At 29.6% G+C, this 25736-nt stretch overlaps 1 protein-coding gene across 5 annotated transcripts in view; it reads right to left on the minus strand.

Moving 5' to 3' along the window:
• Positions 1–25736, minus strand: part of LOC111041176 — a 35762-nt gene that overhangs the window by 5322 nt on the left and 4704 nt on the right. For 2 of the 5 annotated variants that reach the window (XM_022325383.1, XM_022325387.1), the window contains exons 2-7: positions 19172–19837; positions 18036–19102; positions 17783–17970; positions 14278–14385; positions 14089–14199; positions 2600–2811 (exon numbers count right to left, since the gene is read on the minus strand). In XM_022325383.1, the coding sequence (XP_022181075.1) occupies positions 2600–2811; positions 14089–14199; positions 14278–14385; positions 17783–17970; positions 18036–19102; positions 19172–19837 (2352 nt within the window). Of the gene's footprint in view, positions 1–2599; positions 2812–14088; positions 14200–14277; positions 14386–17782; positions 17971–18035; positions 19103–19171; positions 19847–25736 lie in introns of those variants that run through there. The other 3 variants (XM_022325384.1, XM_022325385.1, XM_022325386.1) reach the window with 3 other exon arrangements.

The raw sequence follows: 25736 nt of genomic DNA on the forward strand, positions 1-25736 counted from the left end.
CTCGACGAATTCGTTCCATTAATAATTTAACACGGACGCTTTAACAGCGTTAACCACGGCGTACCAAATGAATACATTATAATATAGGTATATATATCAAGTAGTAAAACACTCGTAGGCGGCGTTTTCTATCTTCTTAAAATATATATACATATACCATGTTTAAAGCGAAAACTGTTGAAAGTAACGATACAAGAATAATAATAATACTTTAGATTTTCACAAAAAATCACGCCGAATGATTTTTTTAAAATTATTTTATTTCATTTTATGCTACTAAAAAGACATCTTGGACGGATAACAAAAATATTCAATTGAACAGTTAATCACTATATTCACATCATATGATTTTTGGATAAATATTAGACAATATTAATTTAAACAGTGTGCAAAATTATAATTTTAAAATTAATATCTGATACTACAATAAGATACGTTTTATTTTCGGCGATAACCGTAATGAAAAAACCGATTGTCCGAGGTTTAGTTTAATTGTTGAAGGGCCACTCAACCTAACCACTGACTCTATACATTTTGAGAAACGATGGTTAAATTACTACTATTTTACTCATCAGCAGTGAATGTTTATAGAAATCAAATAATAATGGCACAAAAAAACGTATATAAAATATTAATAATGAAAACGATTAAAACGAATAAATGATCGATCGATGAGCGTTGACTCAAGTCTGAGTGTAAGAATAAAAATTTAAAACAGGAAATTTCATGAATTAAAATTAATGGTTGTAACTGTAAACCAAAAAAAGATTAGAACATCGAGTAGATATATATTTGATATAAGAAGTTGAGTCAACAAAACGCTATAACGTGATGTATTTCGTGTCGCAAATAACTTGAAACTCAATAAAATAAAAATAAAAATATTCAATATATTATAGGTATATATTTTTTTTTGCATAATACGCGTTTAAAATATTATGACCAGTAATATTATAAATTATAACTAGACAGCACTATGGCAGTAAAACAATAAATTATAAATAATAAGTCAATATGTTTGAAAATAGAGCAAAAATATAAAATTCCTTTTTCTTGTATGTATCTCAAAACAATTTTTTAGCTTTCTCAGTAACTTATATGTTAATAAATCTATTTTAAGTTATTTTTTGTTAAAAATGTGCGAATTTGGTTACTCGTTCGTTAGTATAACAATACAATTCGTATACATAAAATTAAATATTCATATCTATGAGACATACTTATAGGAAGTATAATGTCTAAAAATTGTGTTTAAATTTATTTTAATTGTTTTCTTGCGCATCACAAGTACGGCGGAGACAGTTTCCACTTTATTGAAATTGTTTTCGCTAGAGAAAGAAAAAACAATACTGTACAAGTGCAACGATCCTTTACGGGGGAACATAAACATAACTCGCCCCGGTACACTTATTCCGACCGCAAAGTTATTCTATAAAAAACTTACAACAGGTTTTCTAGACTTTTTTTGTATAATAATATAAAAGAAGAAGAATAACGAGAAAACGACTTATCCTCACCGAAGAATTTATGATATTTTATTGTGCTTCGGGATTCAGTTGTTGTAGGAAAGAATCGTATTTATTATTATTATTATTATTATTGTATAATGTACCTCGGAGTCAGGACGAGAGTCACGCGTTGTGGCCAGGGGGGGAGTGATTGGGCGGGGTGGTTCATAACTCAACAACAACAACAAAAACAAAAACAACTATACTATATAGGTACCTACCAACTATATACTAAATACATAACATACCGATACCGCACTATTACCATATAGGTAGGTAAATACATCATACAGAGCGATTATTTAAACATCGAACACTCATTACTTGGAAAAGTAATATTATTAGCTACATCTAGCTAGTTTGGAAATCTAAGATACACATTAGTACATTACACACGCAATATTAACATTTAGAATTGCCCTTAATAATTTTTCACCGCAAAATCTTGGCGGTTGGTGAACCTATTATCAACTTTTGATGTTTAAACGTAATATATATGTATTTATAACTCATTATACGTTAAATTTCGTAATCCGAAGCAAAATACTTTGCCAACGAAATATTTTATTTAATGAATTTTTTTTTATGTGTAAACACAAGCGTTTTTTAAATAGTATAATCACACATTTTGCCGAATGCACATCGCTCGTCAAAATATAAATGCTTCAAAATTAAAAACTATTTGTTCAATATGTATATACACGACGCTGTTGAGAAAAATGTGTCTGCAGATCACGGAATCAAACACAATATATTAATATATAGGTACCTACAAATTATATAGGGGCTGCCGTTTAAAAATCAAGTCTATTGATGGACTTCGTTGTCAAACGTAACCTGCAGAGCGAAATAAAATTAAATCAATACAATGTTGGAATATTATATTGAGTACGTTTTTCCAAAGTAAAATTCCTTTAATAAAATCTATACTTTTTGAGAGACAAAAGTAATATTTCGTTGGCTGTAAAAAGAATCACCCTGTATAAACTGCATACCAATAACCACTATCGTATATGTGGTCACTAGCGATATTATGTACACGGGTATCATCAAGGACGTGATTGATCGTAAAAAAATCGTGTTGTACTCACGTCGTTGACGAGGTACTGGAAGAGTACGGATACCGCTTCGAAACCCTTAGTGACGTGGTCCAGCTGTGATTCAACAATTTGCAGCGTTTCTCGGTCCACAGCATCTTTTTTAGTTTCTTTGACTTTTGCCACCACCGCTGGAGGGGCTGCGGCTTTACCAACTTGTGATGATGTGGTTTTGCCATCGGGTTTTGTTATCGTCAGACTGTGATCTGTAACCCATAAATTATGATATTTTGTTAAGTTTACTCTTGATAATGATAGTCGGTTTACACTCATTACGATTATCTGAAGAAATACAATTTTATTAAAATTATAACTTTTAAAATATAGGTATATAATATTTCTTATAGACACATAATGTTGAAAGTGTTAAATAGTAAACACTATAAATAGGTACACAATAATTTGACAATGTTTTATTGTATAGAGTACTAAAATGTTTGATGACATAATAGTCATTGATTAAGTTAAATAACTTTATTTAATCGATTGATATAATTAGTTCAATTTAAAAAAAAACCATTACAAATTTACAATACATAGGTACTTAATAATACACACTAACAGTTTATCGAATGTATATTATTTTTTTTCCTATAAATTATATATTACCTATAATAACTGTTATAGTGTTTCTACTGGGAATAAATATTTAGCCAAAATGTATTTAATGTCTAACGTCAGACATCTCACAGGCGCCAAGCACTAATCTAGCCCATTTTGCTGATGACACAACAATCTACACTGAATATTAAAACATATAGAAGCAATAACAGTCAATTTGCAAAATCATTAATATATATTAATCATGTTTATTAAATAATGGGAAAACAGTAAAAGAATGTTCTAAAAGTATAGCGTCTTGTACGGCGTACGGACCCGTATTCCACCCTCACTCATTTTCAACAAACTTTTTTATTGGAAGCTGGCCGTTAAATATCTTGCGGGTGTAGGCGGTGTAGGGTTGGATAAAAGATTAACTTAGTGGCCACACTTATAATCTAAACCTTAACAACATAATCAAAGCCTAGCGATGCTGTTCCCTATAATAAACAAGAAGTTATATTTATTGAAAAAAATTAATTATATGTACTGCATCAAAAACGGTGAAACACGATTGCGCCCTAAAAAATTATCACGATTGGGCCCGTTTTAACTTTTTACCTACAAAAAACGTAACACAATTGCTCTCAATGAAATATAAGTGTTGTACTTTTATAACAATTTTCAATACACAATTTTAAAAAAAACAGTCAAACTTGGTTAACTTGAAGTTAAAAGTTCGAGTAAGCGAAGTTCGACTATATTAATACATGGCATTATAAACACTTTTCATTTTTTTTTTATTATTTTACCCTAATTGGCCCAATGTATGCCCCGTAATGGTTTATCCATCGATTGTACAGCTAGGAGCCGTTAAAACTTCAGAGGAAGCTAGAACGACGAATATGGACCAGAATCATTCCACCGACAATCTAACTTGTATATTTTACACTTAGCATTCTTCTATTCACGAAGTTATTAATAAATACTTACACATCCAAGGTGAAGCTTATTTAAAAATTAAAAGTATTAAAAAAAATCATAATACTATCAACAATAATTATAAACAAACTTCGAAATGAACAAAAAGACAAATTTAAATTTATAATTCAAACTTGTACAAAATTAGAACAAAATGAAATACCATAAACTAAAATATTTGAAAGGAATGGGACCAACAAATTGAAATAATTTGTAGTTTTCGTAATTTTATTGAGTTATTTTGTACACCTGTATTTTAACAAATATTATTAAAATTAAATTTAACAAAGACCTCAAAATTCAAAAACTCCAAGATCACTTCAAATCTGGCTGAAAGTTTCTTCAAATCGGTTACGACTCAACAATCAACAGGTTCAATGCATTATCGTCTAAACTCTAAATAATACCAACACTAAAATGCCACCTAAGACGAGGACGTTTTCATTACTTAATTGTTCAATAATACCACAATAACTTATAGTGTAATCTACTGATTACTTAATTACTACAACAGTACAACTCACTTAATAATTTAATATTAATTATATAATTTTATTGCAGTTAGTGAAACAATTTATGTTCATATAGATGGAATAGAAGCATGGAATGTATTACTGTAATAAATTTAAAAGAAAAATAATAGTAATAATAGTAACTTATGATTAATAAGTTTAAATTTATAACTCAAAAGTTTTTCAGGGACGTTAAATTGTATGAGTACCCAATATATAATAATTGACACTAAAACTTTATAGGTATGTCGAATTATTATATTATTATTTATTAAAGACGCAATACATAATTATACATAATTATAAGGATTAAATAGTTTATAATACAGTTTAAAAATACCATGTAAAATAATATATTAAAAAACGTTTTATTTAGTTATAAGGCATCTTGAAAGCTATATTTACGGCTTTAAATTTATAGTTGACGATAAACTTAAAACAAATTAAAAGCAAAAAAAAATTACCATTATGCATACATTTTAATATTAAATGGAATAATCTATATAAACTGTGTCTAAATTTAAATAAATTTATGTAATGGTTGATAAGGAAATGCGTTTTACAGAGATATAATCTAATGAAGTGTTAAAATAATTTATCGTTAATTTAGTATCGATAAATTCTAAAAATGCATATAAATTGATTATCTAATATAATGTAACACAAACACGAATACCGACGATTGTTTTTCTGAATATAAATATCGAAAATAATAACGATCAATAAGTATATAACTTAATTTATAACATTATAGATTAACGCGTTTGACATGAATTTCACATAAAATAAATACTTATGGATAAGTTATCATTTTCAAATTTATTTGTTGTTTTTTTTTTTCAATAGTCATATTTAATTCATTATTAACACATACGCGATTAATACTGATAAAGTGATAAAATACGTCAAACTATAGAGTAATTGCGCATACATATGTATATATAAATTCAATTTCAATTACAAGATCATAAAATTCGAAAAATATTCTGAATTGAATCAGAAAACAGTTAAGATTTTATTGTAGGTCAGAGCTCAATACTTATACCTAGTCTTACATATCTTCAGAGCGATTTTTACGAAAACTACTACAAAGAAATATGAAAAATGATCCGTTCATCACACAACTGTCTAAACAGTATGTATTAAGTTTCCCATCAATATATATAGAGGTGTCGTAAAAAAACTTTTTAGATAACTCAATGAAAACAACAATAATATAATATTTTACCATGTGTGTCAGACCGAATATTATAGATGGTTCCGCTCAAATTACAATAAAAGAATATGTATTCATTTTTATGATACCTATCATCATAATATGTATCGTTTTCATAAAATAATCGAGAATATTTTACTATGGCGTTATTTTTATTTTTAGACAATAATATATGTTACAATAACGATGTTCAACAGTTCAACTATAAACGGTCGGAGACCAGCGCTGCACTGCATAATGGACACATAATGTACCCATAATATGTTGACACATTAGAATTATTATATTATTACATTCGAAAACACTTACTTATTATGTAAAAAAAACAACTAACCCACACACATTTATTAAAAAAACGCCTATTAAAGGCGTATTCACACCTAGAAAACACACCATATTGTAATCCCAAATAAGAATCTCACTAGAACAAATTATGAACACGGATGAAATTATTGCAGTAAAAATCAGGTCATAGATCTGTTAAAACGATCGAAACGATAACATAAATTATTAATAGACCAGAAAAGATTTTCAAACCAGTATTTAAACGTGTCCAGAAGAAGGAAATAATGATGAACTAAATAAAGGGCGACTATATATTATATAGCTACTATATACCTAATACAATTATAGTATGAATAATTGTAGTATCGCTGAGTAACAACAAATAAGTATATAATATTAGTGACTGGACTCTTCGAACGCAATAGCGCATGGAAAGTACAATCAGTGGTACGCATAGTGATCTGTGTCTAATTTTGAGTATTAAACAAAATATGATAAATATAATAAAGCAACAATTAACTTTTTAAATTTAATTTGTAAAATAATAACAAATTAACAATTTAGAACAGGTCGACTGCTAAATGCTCGCCGACTATAGCTTTTGTACTTGGGGGTCCGGTTTATTATTGCATGAGGTGGAATGTTTCAAGGTTTAGATCTTTTTCATCATCATAATAATACAATATACATGCATGACCTACATCCAGTTTACGAATTTATAAATTTAAGAGATTTAAAATTTGAAAAAATAAAAATTAAAAATAAGAGCACGTAGCATGCTATACCTGAAATGAACACGACGACATTGAAAACGATTGAAGTCCACACATCAGCATAGTAAATTAATGATATTTAATAAGCAGATAAAAATTAAAAATCGTATAGTATCGAAGCGGATTATTTATTGTATGCGAGCAGCAAATGACGTGTACATACAAAATATATCGTCATCTCGACATAATATACTATTATGCGTATAATATTATAACAGTTATATACGAAACCATAAAAAATATAAAACGTTTTTCCGCGAAATACAAATTTTAAATCGCGGTCGACGCGTTTACACAACACATCGATAAAATTACACGGATAATTTAACACACGCGTCCATCGTCGAAGTTGACGGTCATTATACATATATGATGAGCCGCGGCCGTCGGGTACACAGTCGGCTGCGAAAGGTAGGTATACATTATATGGTTATAACCGAGTGGACATTATTCCTATTTTTAAATAATACATGTCAACCACTGGCCATCGGCCAAAAAAACAAGTACAAATACGTATAGAAGAGTCCGCCGCCGAGGCGGTGCATCCAAAATACACTTCCAGGAGAGGATGTGTGAGCGGCGGAGCTTATATATTAAATTTATTTTTTTTTTTTTGTTCCGAATTGCCACATTAAGAGACTCAAGAGCTTTTTGCTTCTGGAACATTACCCACACGGCATAATATACACATTACACACGCACACGAATTTGTTTTATTGTTAGACACGTCGTAATATCGTAATTATTATTATCGTTAAGTGCGTCTCGCGAGAGCTCTGCATTTCAGCCCGTATTGAAGCTGCAGTGATGGACAACGCCGGATCTCTCGTAATATATAATATGCTTATACAGTTTTATTTTGACGATTGTGCGTGTGTGTGTGCGCACAAGACTCGATGGTCTGGCGGGCAATGGCGATAGGCTATATAGCAGTAGTTGTAGTGAGGTGCGGAAGAGGCGAGCGGCAGCAGGGCATCGAACCGCATGGCACATCGTTACAAATTTATCGACGGACACATAATATAATATATAATATTATTTTATATCGTCGGGGGACTGGAAAAGTACCACGATTCCTATTAAGGGAGCGGGATAGCGGCGGGTCACATAACGGACGGGTTGTGTATGTCGGTTGCAAGCTTATACACCGCAGACGAGCCTCGATTGGAGTCTGCAGCTCGGCGACAGCGCAGTTATCCATCAAGCGCAATCCTGCTATAAACCTTTTCCGTACGCGCATAAAATCGAATTCAATTAGATTCATACGCATAGGTACGTAGACGAAACGACTTCTATATTACTTATAGGTAGGTACTTATTCTCGTCTGCATGAAAGTGCGTGCACCACGCATATAAAATATTATTTGTATTCGCACGCAATTTTAGGCTGGACTTCTGGAGTTTGATGTGGTCAATTTCTAGAGGTCTACAGGAGTTATTCTATAGTGTCTAAGAGAATAAATAATACGACTAAACGCAGATACAATACAATTATAAAGCGTACAGGTACAAAATACCTGGACAGTCATCGTCCCCTGACGGTAATACGTAAGTCAGCAGGCCCGGACACAGTAATTAATTATTACGAATGATAATATTAATATAGATTACTGTGCGCTTTTTGAATTCATTCCGAAAATAGGTATTCTCCCAGAGACCCGACTCACAATAATCATGCTATGATAATTTTTTCCTTCTGCTGCAATTGCTTGTTTTGGAAAAATAAATATCAATATTTTTTACGATGTAATTTGATCCAAAAAGTCTTCAACCGAATTTTAAGCAACCATGAACAACCTACTGTAGGTATAAAATACGCAATGTGCCCGCATCAAAACTAACACAACAATTATTATTATGCCAAGACGTGGCAAATAATTAATGACAACGAACGCTAAGACTCAAAAGTATTAAAACAATACAACTTCATCAGTGTATATTGTGTATTCATAATTTGAATGTTCCACAAAGAATTTCTGAAATGAGTTATCCAGAAAAATTAGAAATACACTCCGAACTTTTTTTTTAAATAATAGGTTTGTAGTAACCTCCCTCCTCTTTTTGGCCTCTGTAACCTTCATTGTATTAAACATTTCTTATTTAAACCGTCAAAATAAGAGACATTTTATATCAGTATATATAATAAAATATAAATAATACACAACTATAAATATGAATTTAAAAACCACTTAATTTATGATAAATGATGAGGTACCTATCGTAAAAAATTCCAGATTAAAATCAATTAATAACTCAAGTATTTGTATAAATATTAAATATTTATGTTGTATAATACATTTTACTACAGTAACACAGTGACAGTGAAACTTGATTTAATTTGTTTTTATACTTTTGATTGAAATCGAGTAAAACATGATAAGTGACTAATTTTGATTTTATTCAAAATTAATTATTTACAAATACCTAATATAATCTGATCAGTGCAGCAAACACTGAACTGTCAGTTCCGAAAAAACTCAAGCCTTCGCCTTTTGAGTGTATTTACAATATAAATTAGAATATTTTATAAAACAATACTATTATAATATTAATTCTCTCAGAAAACTTTTAACAATAACCATGATACCTATGCGTGTATGATAAATTATCGTTGATAACAATATAAATAACACATTTATACGAGGTGTATGTCCTACTCGTGAACATTACACGGATGACACTGTTTTTATTCAATTTAATTATGTTGGTATATTTTTGGTAACGTCAGTATTGTTGCCAAAAAAATTAATACTTAAGAGCCGTTTAATTGTATAATATTGTATACGCTGACTTGCTGTTTTATATCAAATATAAAATAATTTTACAAGAACAAAACGAAAAATATAGTATAGTATATTCTAAATGAAATATAATAATAATATAATCTATACAACATATCTATACAAACATTGCGAAATGCAAAGATGTATTTTTAGCAATAATCTATATCGATGCGGTCTGTCGATTAGCCCAGTTCTCCGTTCGGACGAGTAAGCCCGAATTTTAATTTGTCGACCCATGCACTCTGGCAACAAGCCCGGTAGAAAAAAAGAATTTAGTTTTTATGCTCTATTCGTTTAATTGTACTTTGGCGAAATCGCAAAATTGAGCTACAAGATTTTAGAAAATATACTATACATACTTTTACAAAACATCGAAAAGGCAATAAATTTCATTCGAAATTTGTGTCTAATGTTTATAAAGAAAAACGATAAGACTATGCCAACTATCGAGAAAGCATCTATAACAATCACAGACCAGAACAGACGTACCTATACCTTACATAATATTGTGTATAAAATATTAATAAGTTTTCTTTTCAAAACATTACATGATAGCTACAGTAAATTTCAGGTTAACAACATTCTCGAACAACACAACAATAAGAAAATCAGTATTATCTTAACTAGGAATCTAAAACATACTTATTAGAGTTTGGTGTGCAGATTCATAATCATAATTCATTAAAATACCTATATTAAGCACAAAGCTTCATAAACCATGATCTGCACGACTGTACTGCAGTTTTTTAAAAATTCTTTTTATAGACTCGTGGATAAGATATTATTTACTTACCATGTTGCCGAGCTTTACGCCTGTGTAATCGTAATGACGACCATCTCTGCAAGTGTGGCACGTCCGCTTTGTCGGTGAGTACGACCGGCGGTGGCGTTGAAATCACACTCGGTCGCCGATTAGACGATTTCGAACTAGAATTACCGTGAAATAGAGCCGTCAACTTGCCCAATGTGCCTACCATAATTTTATTGTGCGGGTAACAAATCGGTTAACCAAATTGTATTTTCAATCAACCCACGTCCGGTCTCTCCCTAACCGGCCGGATCGATCACAGCCATAGAAGTAAAACATCATATCCAATCGGATTGCGCTAACCGATTAATTTTCAAATCGCGAATTTGTCGGTTTTTTTTCTCAAGCCATTATTCAATCGAAACATTATGTACGACGGGTGCACATGTGAATTATGCATGGAATACTAAAATACGAAAAAATACTGTTCACGTTTGAAACCACATTAGGAATCATTGACCCACGATCGTGATACACCGTTGTAATTACCTCGTCCTGAGGCTCATAATATAATACTGCAGCAAGAATAACGATACATTATAACAGCCCGTAATACAAATCTGAATATTATATTATAGGTAGGTGCCTATATGTATAATATAATAACGCGAAAACCTTAATACGTTTAAAAAACTTTTCGATATTACTGTTTAACATACAGGTTTTTGGTTCAGCGAAGTTTGTGTGAAATATTCTAAGTAGGTGAAAGCATGTGTGCATTGTATACGCTGTATTATGTAGAGAAAGGCCACTTGGTCCGGCTACAGGTGATTTAATGAAATTTGTAACTAGTATCTGCATACCGATTTTATATTTTAAATTTTACACCGTTGACGAAAGATTACAATAATTATTATACATTTAATCAGTATCGAATAAATTAATCGAACAAATTAAAAGCGACACGTTTTAATTGAAAACAAATAATTTTTATTTGTGCACGAAAAAAAAATCAGATCCAAAATCATCTTTAAAAATGCATCAACTACTTTGCGTACTCGCTGTTATATTAGTGGCGGAAAGAATATGATATTAATTACGTATCAATATTAAATTACCTACACCCATTGAAACGACATTATTCATTTTCAATTAAATCGTTTTTATTTTAATCTATGATGGACGAAAACAATTTTACAGCTTTTTATCTAGAGTTCAAAGAAGACTATTAATATAAGTTATATTGTAATCAAATTATTTATATTGGTTTTATTTCTTACTCAATTCTTATCACTTTCAATAACTAAAATTGACATAATTACAAAACAAACATGAAATTAAAATAATATTTCATTGACACTAACATTTTCGATATTACAGTAAATATAAATATTGAAAAATGGTAGTTATAATATATTTCTAAATTTTAAAATAGCAAAAGCGTGAAATCTCAGCGACTTGGTAAAAAATTATACGTACTATTGTACCATGACAATACGAAATATGCGGAAACATATACGTGTAATATATTTGTATCAGTATTCATTGTGTAATGAGTAAAGGGCAAGCTCGTCAATAAGGTCAATGAGTTCCTAATAGTGTCTGACAGGAGTGTATATATGGAAATTTCACCTTACCGACATGTAATCCATGGATGTAGATTATTATAAAATATGAACAGCGTAAAAATGTGCTCCAAAACTGCGTAAATAATACGGATCCGAATAGATCGGCGATATTATTGATAACACACAGGTACACGTACGCGCGTACGAGCTCTCACGAAAACCGGCCGATTAAAACTAATAGAAGTGGCATCTCGAAGAGAACTTCCGCTACGGGCCGGCTTCGCTATAGTACCCGACCTTCGAATGCTGAACCGTCGTTGGCAGCCGTTCCAGTCACCCACACAGTGATGGCTAAAATTTTTTTGTTTACTATATTTTAATTTTGATAGCTACGATTTGCACAAAACGTTACGACTGACGAACACACTCGCGTACATGTCGAAAGCGCGAGACACTATCGGATTGCCCTCCGTATCGATATTAAACAATGATTGATATTATAATGATGTACGCATAATTATATACCTGCGCGTACCTCCGAGATAATAAGTACAACATGAACGGGTAACGCGCACGTGTTTCGGCGTCACTATGAATGACTCCCACAGACCTCCACCGCTCATATTATCATACACCAACAGTCCGGCCCACATGAAATCGAACCACGTGACGACTATGTCGAGAAATCTATAGAGTGATCTATGCGCCTATAATATCGCGTTCGTCACCAAAGGGCACGATAAAAATATGTACATTATATTATGCACCCATATAAAAATATCGTTTACTGTTACACAAGTGAAAACGGTAACTGCAGTCTGCAGGTATAACGCACTATAACAGCAGCTATATATATTTACTTGTATAAGTATATAAGATAGTTGATACCTAGTACAATGATTGTACCATTGTACCAATAACTTTCTGAACTATCAATATTATAATACGAATAGTATAATTATAATTTAAAATACATCAACAAAAATATATTTACCCGACTTAGAAACGCATTAATTGCAACGCCCATAAATAAATTTTTTCATTAAACTAGTAAATTATAATAATAATTTAATACAAGGCAGGTTCCAAACCAATAACGCTTTTAACTTTTTTTCGATCAAATCAATTTTTAGTATAATAACCCAAGTACCGACATCTATACCATATGGTTATATGGTATACTGTATATACAACATGATATTGATTCCATCAGCTATTGTTTATACTTAAATTTCAAATTATATTCATATAGTATATATGACAGAAACGATTAACATAAATACATAATATATTTTAAAGAATGTAAATAAAACTTTGAATTTCAACTATAAAAAATATTATGAATCAGTGCATAAGAATGAAATAGAAGATCTATTAAATAATAATTCCAACATGAATGAGACAACGTCAGGTAGAATTATGTACCACGGTATAAACGTATATCAGAAAACAGAGCTTCCGCAAGTAAAACTAGTTCCGACATTGATTTTCATTGGTTCAATGCGCTCATTGGCATCGCGTATTCTAAAATTGCAGTAGTTTTTTATGGTTAAAAATAATTGCAAGTTGTTTTTAATCGAGATATGATTGAAGAAAAAAATAACATGTATTGCAGTCTACATATCATTAGTCTACTTATGTCATTCTGTATATGACTTTTATACATTTTATACAGTACCAGAACAGCTAAACACTCCAATAACCACAAAAATGTACGCAGGTTGATATGTCACACGGCTTTCTCAAATAGGTAGTAACAATTTTCAGATGCGTATAAAAAATACAACACAAGCAAATAGAACTGTAATATTATTATACACGTTAAATCCTAAAAACCAATTATTATATATCGAAATAAATACTTCAAAATATTAATGAAACAATATAATATATGTACGACGTAAGACAGGATTAATTGATTTGATTTATTTACCCAGATTACAAATAATGTTAGCGACTTATTAATTTTGTAATAACGTCATAGTATTTGATCAACATACACACACACACACTCACCCACCCACATGCATACATACTCGATTGTTTAATATTTAAAAATAAAATTAAAAATGTGTACCTGAGTTTAATCTTCGGTTTTGAGGAGTTCCTTTTGAGGGCGTAGTCAAATGTTTGCGCACAGATGGTACCACGACATTTACGGAAGGCGAGCGCAGATTAAAATTTTTATCTGTAAAAAAAATACACATCATAAATTTTTGTTATAACCGTTTCAAGAATATGTATAATTAAGTTAATCAAAACTAACCTAAACATAATTCTTCAAAATAATGGTGACCATAATTTCCAATTATAAGAGTTTTCACTCGGTTGAAAATACTAAAGATACCTTGCAGTATGCGTATCATCTTAAAGACTACCAATTAAATAAAAATGTATTAGAAGAATAAGTTATATTTTCGCTCTAGTTGGCCTCGGTTTCCTTATAAAATGAACAATATTACCACTACTTACTGAAGTCTCCTAACACGGATAGACGAGATTACGTCTTTATTAGACACTAGCGATTAAACAGTACTAATAAAATAATATGATATGGGTAGCAAAGCGAACGACGAAAACTAAAAACATTTTCTTTTAAGTAAGTAAAATATAATAATTGAAAACCGCATTTTACTTTCTAATGCAGCGTTGCATAAGGTTCACTGCGGTAGAATTTTCTTATTAGAAGGAAATAGTAACAATATATTATAATAATAGTTCGAAAAATTAAATCACTTAAAGTTTACCGAAAAAAAATTTGATCAAAACATAATAATATCTTTTTATTCTAAATAATGAAGTACAAAAAATGTTTGATTAAATTAAATTCTGAGACAAGTTAGGATGTTATCAGATTTTCTATGATAATATATGTATTTGTATTTAATGAAATGGTCACACTAATTTGTCGTCGTTTAATTATTTTCACTTAAAGTAAACATTTACCCCAAACAATTATTATTAAAATATCTATTTTTAGATATATCACACTATTCAACTATTGTGCCAACTGCCAGTCAAAATATTGAATATACCTATTATAGTTCAATAGCAGGATGTAAAAAGGATAAATAATGTAACTTGTTTTCTATGGATAAACAAAAACAAAACAAAATTGTAGATTAATAAATTGAATGTAAGTATGTAATAACTAATTAGTTGAGAAAATAATTATGGAAATTTTAATTTTTCTCATACATTAAGAAACTTTCCCATGCTAAGTCTATTTTAATTAACAAATACTTATAAACATATTTGATCTACTGTATAAATACTACATTTATATATAATTTATGAAAGTTAATTTAATCATATAATTCCCTTCACAATTATAACATATTTTATTAATGAAGAATATTAATAAAATGATGAACGTACCTAATGCAGTAAGTTAATTTCCACAATAAATAAAATGATACTACAACAAGCTAATCAAAGTAAATTAGGTTGCCTATACAGCAGGCGTATTTCTTTGCAAACACTATTTCAAATATTTTTTTACAATATAATAATATTATCATATCTTATTATCATTCGCTCTTCACCTTTCATTCCCAACTATATGGGGCCGGCCATCTTTGTCCTACACCTCCATAAGGCTATATCCCCCACCTCACCTTTACTTACAACAGCAATATTTGAGTCATTCTCTATTCTATCTATTTTTTTCTTCGGTATTCCTCTCCTCCCCTTCACGTTGTAGTTATTTCCATATTTTAACATGATATAATTTATTATTTTGTTTCTTGTCAAAATATTATTAATTCGACAAAACTGCTGGAGTTATTGTAGGAAAAAAATTATATTATAGTAATTACACAAGATGTAGTATGAAAACATATTTAACTAACAGTATTTATATCAAAAGAATGTAAACTATCAACATAAAATATTTAATATTTTGATTATTGCTATTTTTCAATAATTAATACATTTTAATAATATAATAGATACCACAAATTATATTTGTTCTTACACTCTATGCCAGGTCCACATAGGACATAGGACACGAAGACAAAGCAAAACATAAACTCGACTTCTCCCAATACAGGCGGGACAATTTAAATGTTATTAAAAACAGGAACAAAACAAAAATCACACTCTGTGTGACCCGGCATTATATTGTTTTAAGAGGCCTACACATGAATACATGATCTGTTTTTCCCCCAAAACACATGCTTTACATTTAAACTCTAACACATTGTAAAGTGATAAAATTCAATATTTTTTTTGGAAAGAGAAGGGCTTTTTTTAATTCTGCAGTAAATCCCGTTGAAAATCATCCTCTTTCTATTAAAAAAAATCAATATCAGGTCACTCCACGAGGTGTAACAGTTTTTTTCTATAAATCGTGTTTTAAACAAAAATGCCCACTTCTCACTTTTTGTTCATGGTGCAGTTGAATGTGCGCACCTGCGGCGCATGCGTAGATAGCCCAGTACTCATATAATATTACAACTGCACTCAAACTAATCAATAATCACCATTCACGGCTGACACAAAGACAAGAGATTGCATATTGCCTAAATATTGCCCCTTATTAAATAGACACGAGCATCTAATAAATACCTACTCTTTGTGTATTTAAGAGGACGTTATACCCGCATGTGTTATCTCCATCTTACAAGTGCGTAACATACCAAATTTTAAGCTCAAAAGATCATGTTTAGCTGTCATTTTAAAAATTAGAGTGAATTGACCTCTTATTAAAATTAAAGGCAAGATTACTACGGAGGGCTTCTCGTGGACTTTTTATTAAATTTTAATTTTAAAGAGTTATGTGTATTTTAAAATGGTAAATTGGATGTATGAATTTGAATACTCATAACTCTCTTTAAAATTAAAATATAATAAAAATCCAACGAGAAGCCCTCCGTGATAATATTACCTTTATTTTAATAAGAGGTCAATGCACTCTAATTTTTAAGCTAACTGAGCTAAACGTGATCAGCTGAAAGTAAAATTTGATATGTTACGCTCTTGTAAGACGGAGACAACACATGCGGGAATAACGCACTCTAAATGAGATAACATATTAATTATTTTTAAACCATTATTCAATATTCGATGTGTTAGAATAATATTATATTATTATTTATTTATATATGTTTATCTGAGCATGAGTAATTTTAATTTTGTAAAAACTATTTTGTAACTACTGATATTATGTTTATGTATAGTGTATAATGTACATCCGACAAGATTGCAATACAACATTTAAATGTTTTTAATACCAATAATTAAGAACATAATTATTATTATGCTAATAATTAAGTCTTCTGTCAAATATAAGTTCTTTCAACCAATGTTCAACTAAATTATTGTTTTTAATATTTGGTTTTTAAAAATAATAATAAGACCTACTTAGTTGATGAATCTATTGGTTATGTTAAGGTTTCTAGGTAAACCTAAATATGTTTGCAGCAAATCATATAAAAAAAGACAATTTTCAATCTTTAAAACTTATTTCCCCACTAATAAACAAGTAATTTTTTGGTAATAGTTTAGAATATCTATCTTTAAAACTTAATATAAGTTGCTACAGAATGAACTGAAGAACATAATTAATTTAAAATGTAGTAACTTTTATTCTAAACAACATTTTAAAATAAAATGTTTGATTATTATGTATATAATTTTTTTCTACTGATTAGAACAAAAATTATTACAAAGTTAATTAATTATATTTGTGAGTTTTTTCTGTTACAACCTATGTATTATTGTATTAATACTTCTTTGTATAATTTAGACACATAGTATGTATTACTTACTGGCTAGAGAAGGATGTGATGTAGCTTGTTTCAACGTAATTTTGGTTTCTCCACTAAGATCACTAAAAGAACTATCTCTAGAACTGTTTTGAGAACTCTTAGGAATACATCTCTGCCTAGACGAATTAGGTGTTTGGTCTGACATTGGTAAATTAGATTCTGATCCACCGCGAGCTCTAGTTCTACGGCTAAAAAAACAATTAAATATTATTTAGATGAATTATAAAAGGTAGGTTATTATACACTTAAATACCTTTTAGCTTTCAAAGGTGTATTTTCTCTATGAGATCTAACAGGCAATGGTTCACTATTAGTGGGAGAATCTTTCAGCCTGTTAGTATATGGAACTGTTAATGGGTTAATAGAATTTATCTTGCTTTTGACATCCTTCAACCGATTGACACGGCTCTTCTGATCAGTTTTACTTTTTTCTATCTTATTCATTACAGCATCCCAACGGCCTGCTGGTTTTCTAGTTCTTGGTGCTCTGTTTTCCTGATCTTGACGTACCTCCAAAGTTTTTGGTTTCACAGGTGTGGGTCGTTTGTAACGTTTACTAGCAGGACTCGATGCATCTTCAGTACATTCGAGTATCGTTGAAGTAGATGGTTGATCTATTGCAACTGAATTAATTCGTTGGCTGTTAACAGATGACGGAGAAGTTGAATTGTTTGAAGAAACTGGTTCTGAACTGTCTTTGAACACAGGGGGCTCTTCAAATATTCTATCAAAATCAGAATAAACGCCGCTTGAGTCCATTTCCTCAATAGTGGGACCAGGGTTGTTGTGATTATCTGGTTGAGTTTCAGGTTTAATATTGTCCCCAGAATATAATGTACCATCAATAACTATAGCTTTACGATGACAATGATCTTCTGCTTCACTTTCGGTAAAAAAATCTGAATCTGTCATTGGTTCTGTTGGTCCAAGTCGTTTAACCGTAGCTCCACGACTGGTAGGTCGACTAGTTTCACAATCGCCTTGATAACCAGTATCAAGACTACTAACGCTGGTTATGCTTGTAACAACCGTGTTTGTTGTAGGAATATTAGGGACTGGTACCACTGCAGTTGTTGTTTTTGACGAAAAATCGTCCATGGGCAAATCTTCTAATGATGGAGTCCGATCAATTGTAAAATTATCATAAAAAACATGTCCAAAAGAAACAGTTGAGCGTTTTGGATAGGCACTCGCACTATCATGTTCAGACACTGTATGATTAGAAGGTTCTGAAGACAGAACCGGAGAAACTAAATCGTCATCTTTAGGCATAGAAATTGTTTCTAAATCATTCATTGTAACATCCCCATCAGAAATACACTGAAACATAACACAAATATAATTAGTAAGTTAAAGTTTTTGAATAATATTTAAAATTAAAATACATACTTCTGTTAATTGATGAGGTGACATTTTAAAAAGAAGACCCGGAACATCATAATTTGCCTCATCGCCTCTAAATTCAACCATTTGATCTGGTGACAATATACCAAGACTGTCAGTGCATTCAAATGGAAATTCTGTTTTAAGAATATCTAAATCCCAATTTGCCAAAGTGGATGTACAGCCATCATCAAACATGAGTTCAGCTTCTGGTTTGTCGTCAACAACATTTTGACACTCGGATATACGTACCAAATGTGCCAAGACAAACAATGCACATTGATCGCGACAAGAAAAATATCTTACTCCGCATATAGATCCATCACAAACTCCATGTCCACTTTCAACTTCTACTCCACACCAGTCACCAGGACCTAGTACAGTTTTACCAAAATACCTAAGAATGCCAGTTTTTGAATGCCGAGTCAATTCAACATAACTTCCAACATCTTTTTCAGTCACTGTGGTACGACTAGTAGATTTAAAAAGTGAAGATGGACGAGTGGGTGGATGTACTTTATTTTCATTATTACTAAAAAGTCCAAACAGCATAGATGGAGACGTTGTGCGATAGGAACCATCAAGATGCGAACGAACTTTACTTGAAATATTAGAAAATCGAGATCTTAGTTGGGTAGAATGCAGTACAGGTATTTTGCTTTCTCCTGGAGCCTGAAACATAAATAAATAAAATTATTAGTAAAATATATTATATAAAAGTAAAAACTACTCATTTTATAACATATATAAAATTATAATGTGTCCCATGAATATTTATTATGTTAGGTTGTATAAGCTACATTATTCCACTAGGTACTTTAAATTAGTTGATATTTTTGATACCTATAGGTTATATAATAGATAATAGTAATGTTAAATATATGTAAGTAAAATTCATAATTTGAACACAGAAAAATTAAAAACACAAAACATCATTAATATCTTCCAATTTTCATACAAGTACACTCAATTTACAAAATAATACAAATACCTATACCTATACATAACTTCATACTAAAAGTTCTTTACATTTTTAGACCTTTTAAACATATTGTGTTACATCTTAAAAATGTACCTACTACCTACCCCCTACAGCTGGAAGAATAATTAGTGTCAAAACATGCTTAGAAATTAGAATTATCTGTTCAATAATGAACTAGAATATAACTGGTGTATTAAGCAGGTAGAATCCTTGTTTTTTTTTTTTGTTATTGGTGCACAGAATAATACATATTTATGTAGAACACAGAGGGGCAAGCAGGAACTACACTGTCTGCAAACACTGTGCCTATACAAGTGAACAATCCCATTTGGTTGTTAACAGGTGTGTCACTTCCTCTACTTTTTATTTTTTACAGCATAACCATGACAACTATTTATTAATTTAATTGTCTTTCATATGATACTAAAATGTTAAAATATTACAACATTGTCATGAATTTTATTTTAACAATTAAATTATAACTAAAATTCACATAATATAATATTAGACACAAATGCATAATATGCTTTTGCACTTAGTTTTGCTGTCTAAATAATTTCAATAGCCAAAAAGCCAACAGTGAATACCTACACACCTAAATTATTATTTTTATTTATGATTCTTTACAACAAATAAAATCACTGAAAATGTAAAAAATTATTGATTTATATTTTTTTATAATTTGGAAATAACGCTAAGACATAATGTTTAAATAAATACTAAAGAGTATATTAATAAATTTAGGAACTGAACAGTCATTGGAATGATTTTCGTTAAAAACAATACTTTACACCTAACATTTAGTAGCTTTAGTTTTTGAGATTAAGTTAATGTATACTTTAAAACCAAAATGTCAAAAAATATTTACTTTGCCAGATTTCTGGTACCAGAAATAGATTAGACTACTCGATTATGGAGATTTTAGCACTATGAATCTAATTTGTGTTTTTATAATGTTGTTACATGGCTAGAACCCAAAAAAAATTATTGGCTACATTTTTCACCGACCTAATTTTTCAAGCTATAGGCCTCAGCAATCGAGACTACAATTTAAAATTACTCACAACAATTGATAGGTACGTAACAATAGGTATACACAAGCAAATACCAATCCTAAATGCACGTCAACTACCTACTTATATAAAATCAAATTACTCATGGGCCTGAGAAAAGTCTACGAAGACAAAACCTAACGGATACCAATATCATTAAAAAAAATACACATTCAATTTTCCAAACTCATTAAGGAACATATTAGAGGTAATATACATAAAGAGAAAAATGTTAAATGTTAAATAGCAAAATAAAAACAACTAAAACATTTGATAACATTAAATTATGTTGATTTATTAATTACGTAATGAAATAATTTGACTTGATATTACACACTTGAACAAGAGGTGATAATTAATATTATAATTGTATTATACTTTTGTTGAAACATTTTTTTAGATACTTTATTAAAACTCGACATTTTATTTAGTATGACATTAAATTTTTCTCATATAAAATATTTAAAAGAAAAACCATAATCATGTGTGGCCAATTAGTATAGGTACCTAAATCGTGAAAAGTGTTAGTAAAAACATGAACATATACAAAATAAATAAGGAAATAAACCATAACATAATATTCATTATTTTTAAGAAAATTATCCGTGGTAAAATGAAACATAATAACAATGTTTATAGTATCATCTAGATGTATTAGAAAGTAGTACATGCACAATCCACCAAATACAAAAATCATTTGTAGGTACGTATAGTGTACAGAGAATAGTTTACTTTCATTTTGTACATTTTCTAAATAATACAATTGTAAAATGGAATATTAATCATTTTTTTTTATTAGTGTAAGTATTTAGTTTAATTTAGGTAGATAGTAGGTACCTAATTGATTATTAATAACTATAAAATAAGTTTATATAATACGTAACTAATTAAGGTCCCCCCACTAAGTTCCTCTTAACCCAAATTGCCAAGGTTTTTCTCTAAAACGTGTTCAAGTACATAGTATATTGGTAGACATAATTATAAATTATGAGGCAATTGATAGTGTTTGTATAGTTAATTCCTATACCAAAAATTCAATAAATAATAAATGTTTAAAACAATTTAAAAAACATTTTCGAAGGATACATAGGTAGATTGTAGTTTTTGTTTTCATTACATTCATAAAATGTATATTATTCAATTTTTAGAATTTATCATTCACTTATAATCTTAAAAGTATGTTTGTTAATTCGTGTATAATAATTAGGCAATAGCCAAAATAATAAGCAATAATTTACTATGAGTGATTTTCGTGAACATATTTTTGTTACGTTACCCATGTTTAAAATTAAAATAACATACTTGGTAAGACTTCGTCAATTCTAATAATGAGAGCTTAAAATTCATAAATATGTACTTATATAAATATTATAGAATACGGGTACCAACTACCAACAGTATAAGTAATTATACTAATTCCCTTGTAATTATTTCATTATGTCAATATTATGAGTATTATTGATTTTTTCTTTTTCTTTTGTTAAACGATTCAAAATATTTATTTTAAAATATAGAAACAATAATATTGTTTATTTTTATATAATATATATAATTGTGTTTTTACATAGGTAGATCATAATAAATAGCAGAAATATTTTTTTGTTTTATGTTAGGTCGTTGTATTGTACACAGCCGACCCCAAACTTCCCAAGAAGACCTTGGAATGTCCCCAACAACGAACCGTGCAAGCGTAACATTATATACATCGGCGGACCGTGATAATGTTTTTTTATTATAATGGTATCTATACCATTATGTGGTAGGTAATATGTATATAGCATAGTAGGAGTACTGACGTACTGTAATGTATATAGTTTGAACAAGCTAAGAAAATAAAGATTAAACATCAATTACAATAGAAGCAAGTCATTTTGTACATCAAGAAACTGTGAAAGATAATTCATTGAAGTACTGAACAGAAGTTGAGGGCAAAATAATGTTTATATCAACATTTCTAACAAATTCAAAAGACTATATAAATATATTTAAACGTTTGGAAATACCTAGCACAGGTTTTTCACACATAAACTATAAAATACAGCAATAATCGTTGGTAAAAAAAAAACGTTTGTTTTACACGGGTATGTGTAAGATATCTGAAATAAACACTTTTCACTTTTTTTACTGTGTCTAAACATATTGTTCGTGTTTTACTTAAAAAGTAAAAATATAATATTGTGATGGGTAGTTTTTAATTTGTTTAATGACTTATACTGCAAAACTAACGATTACGTTTTATTATTATAATATTACAAATCACATCACACATTACCCGCACCGTACCTAGTTAGATGACGCCCAATTAAAATGGAAAGGATAAAACATCATTGATGCATATCAATGGGACGAGTTTTCGAGCGAAAGAAACACAGTTACCTATAAGTTATAACACATAATATACGGTATGTACGCATATCACCTCGGGAGCTGAATAAATTACAGCTAAATACTATAATACAATATTAAATAGTAAGTTGTAGTATTATGTAAATTACTGATGTATACCTGTGTGGTTGTGCGCACCATACAGTCACAAAATAGTATGGAAGTATGCCAAAATAAAAATACTAATTATCAACGCATATAACAACCATTTACGCTGAAACATATGGCTTTTAAAGCATGATCTAAATGTTTACAAAACCTACGCGATTCGGGAATGCAGAAATTAAATTTCATGGGCGTGAAACTCAAATTCATTCGAATAACGGCTAAAAGTCACATTTTCCGCAAACTATTTTAATTTCTATAAATAAAACAATTAAAATATTAAAGTATACAAATAGGTGTCCGTTAAAGAATATTGCAGATCATTTTGGGGTTAATTTAATAGCAGAGAAGTTATGATTATTATGGAATTTGGTTTAGAATCGTGTTTCCAATTCAATACGTAACACGTTCAAAGTTATTAAATTACTAATATACAACTTTCTTGTAACGATACGAGTAAAGTAGTAATAAAGTAGTTTCTAATTTCTATCATAAAAGCACCATTAAATTTTTTTAAAAATGATGCCATAATTAAATGCAATTCGGTATAAACAATTATTATATGATTTATAAATACTAAAATGAAAATAACAGCAGTATTTATTTAATTTATGAATTTAAAGAAAAGGAGCCTTAAATAAATTGAACTTAAACATTTAAAAAACAATATACAACACAATATTCTATTCATATTCAGCAAGAATCATCGCACTAAATAGGCCGAATATTTAACAATTATATTTTACAACCAAAGTCTTTGTGCGTGTTCAATGAAGGAGTAAACGTCAAATAGCCTCTTTATTCGTTTTATAACGCAATGAAACAATTTACTATACAGAACGCTTTTAATGAGCTACCAACCACTTGTCATAAACTAATATACCAGAGTATATCGTCATTAATATTAATTGGTTTAAGTTTAATTGTATTTGTTTTATGCATTACCCATAATATTATTTTACTAAATGTATTTACGATTGTATGTTTATATTTGTATTAAATATTATTTTAAAAATAAAATATATACACAACTCAATAATATGCATAATTTCATTTGAATCTCGAATGCTAATGATAATTGAAATAATCATTTATTAAATGTTCATATTTCATTAATGTACTTACACGAGCACATGACTTGTAGGTAGGACAGGTAGGTATATTAACTCTTACCTAGAATATCTAAATGATTAAAAAGAATTGGTACCTATACTAAAATACATGTTGAAAACAAGACAAAATTTAAACTACATAAGCAATGAAATATAGTATCGCTATATTGGTATTATAATATAAGTGTATAAGTTTAACGATCTAATGCCAATTAAAAATATTGTTATCAAAAAGCTGAGATATACGCTAAATAATAACAAATAAGTTAATAGTTTATAGGTTATACTCGAAAGTCGCAAATCATAATACTTACATTTCCCAAAATAATGTATTTTCTGATAGGTGCTTACGTTAAATATCTAGAAATCGAATAAACTGTTCCAAGAACTGTTAAATATAGAGAATAAAATAACCAAGCTTAAATTGTCAATGCTATAAATTTCTCTATACATTTCTTTTGAAAATAAATGATAATTTCAATATGGATTCTAGATAAGTAGGCAAGTACACAGTTGATTTTAGAAATAAAATTTAATAAATATTTGACTTAAGAGCCGATAAGTACCTATTTGAAATCTGTTTTAATCTTTCTTAAGCTATAACACCAAAAGGTATTTAGTATAGCTGTATAGGTTTTTTAATTAAATAAATATCAACCTTTATAATAATCGACTACTTAGGTACCTATATATAAATATAACATGGTAAAATAATGTACAGCTACTCTTAGCAACTCTGTTGTCCTAATTTAAAAAACATATTGCTCTAGTGCCCATCGCACGTATTCCAATTCCAAAAAATCCAAGAGCCTAGAAAAATGATGAAATATCCGTAATTTTTTTAATTTGAATTATACACTCGTCCCGAATTGTATTTAATACTTCTTCATACTTAGATTAATATCTCCTTTTATAGCTTCCTGGTTCTATTTTTT

Source organism: Myzus persicae, unplaced genomic scaffold, assembly GCF_001856785.1.
Source record: "Myzus persicae strain clone G006 unplaced genomic scaffold, MPER_G0061.0, whole genome shotgun sequence".
Lineage (NCBI taxonomy): Eukaryota > Metazoa > Arthropoda > Insecta > Hemiptera > Aphididae > Myzus > Myzus persicae.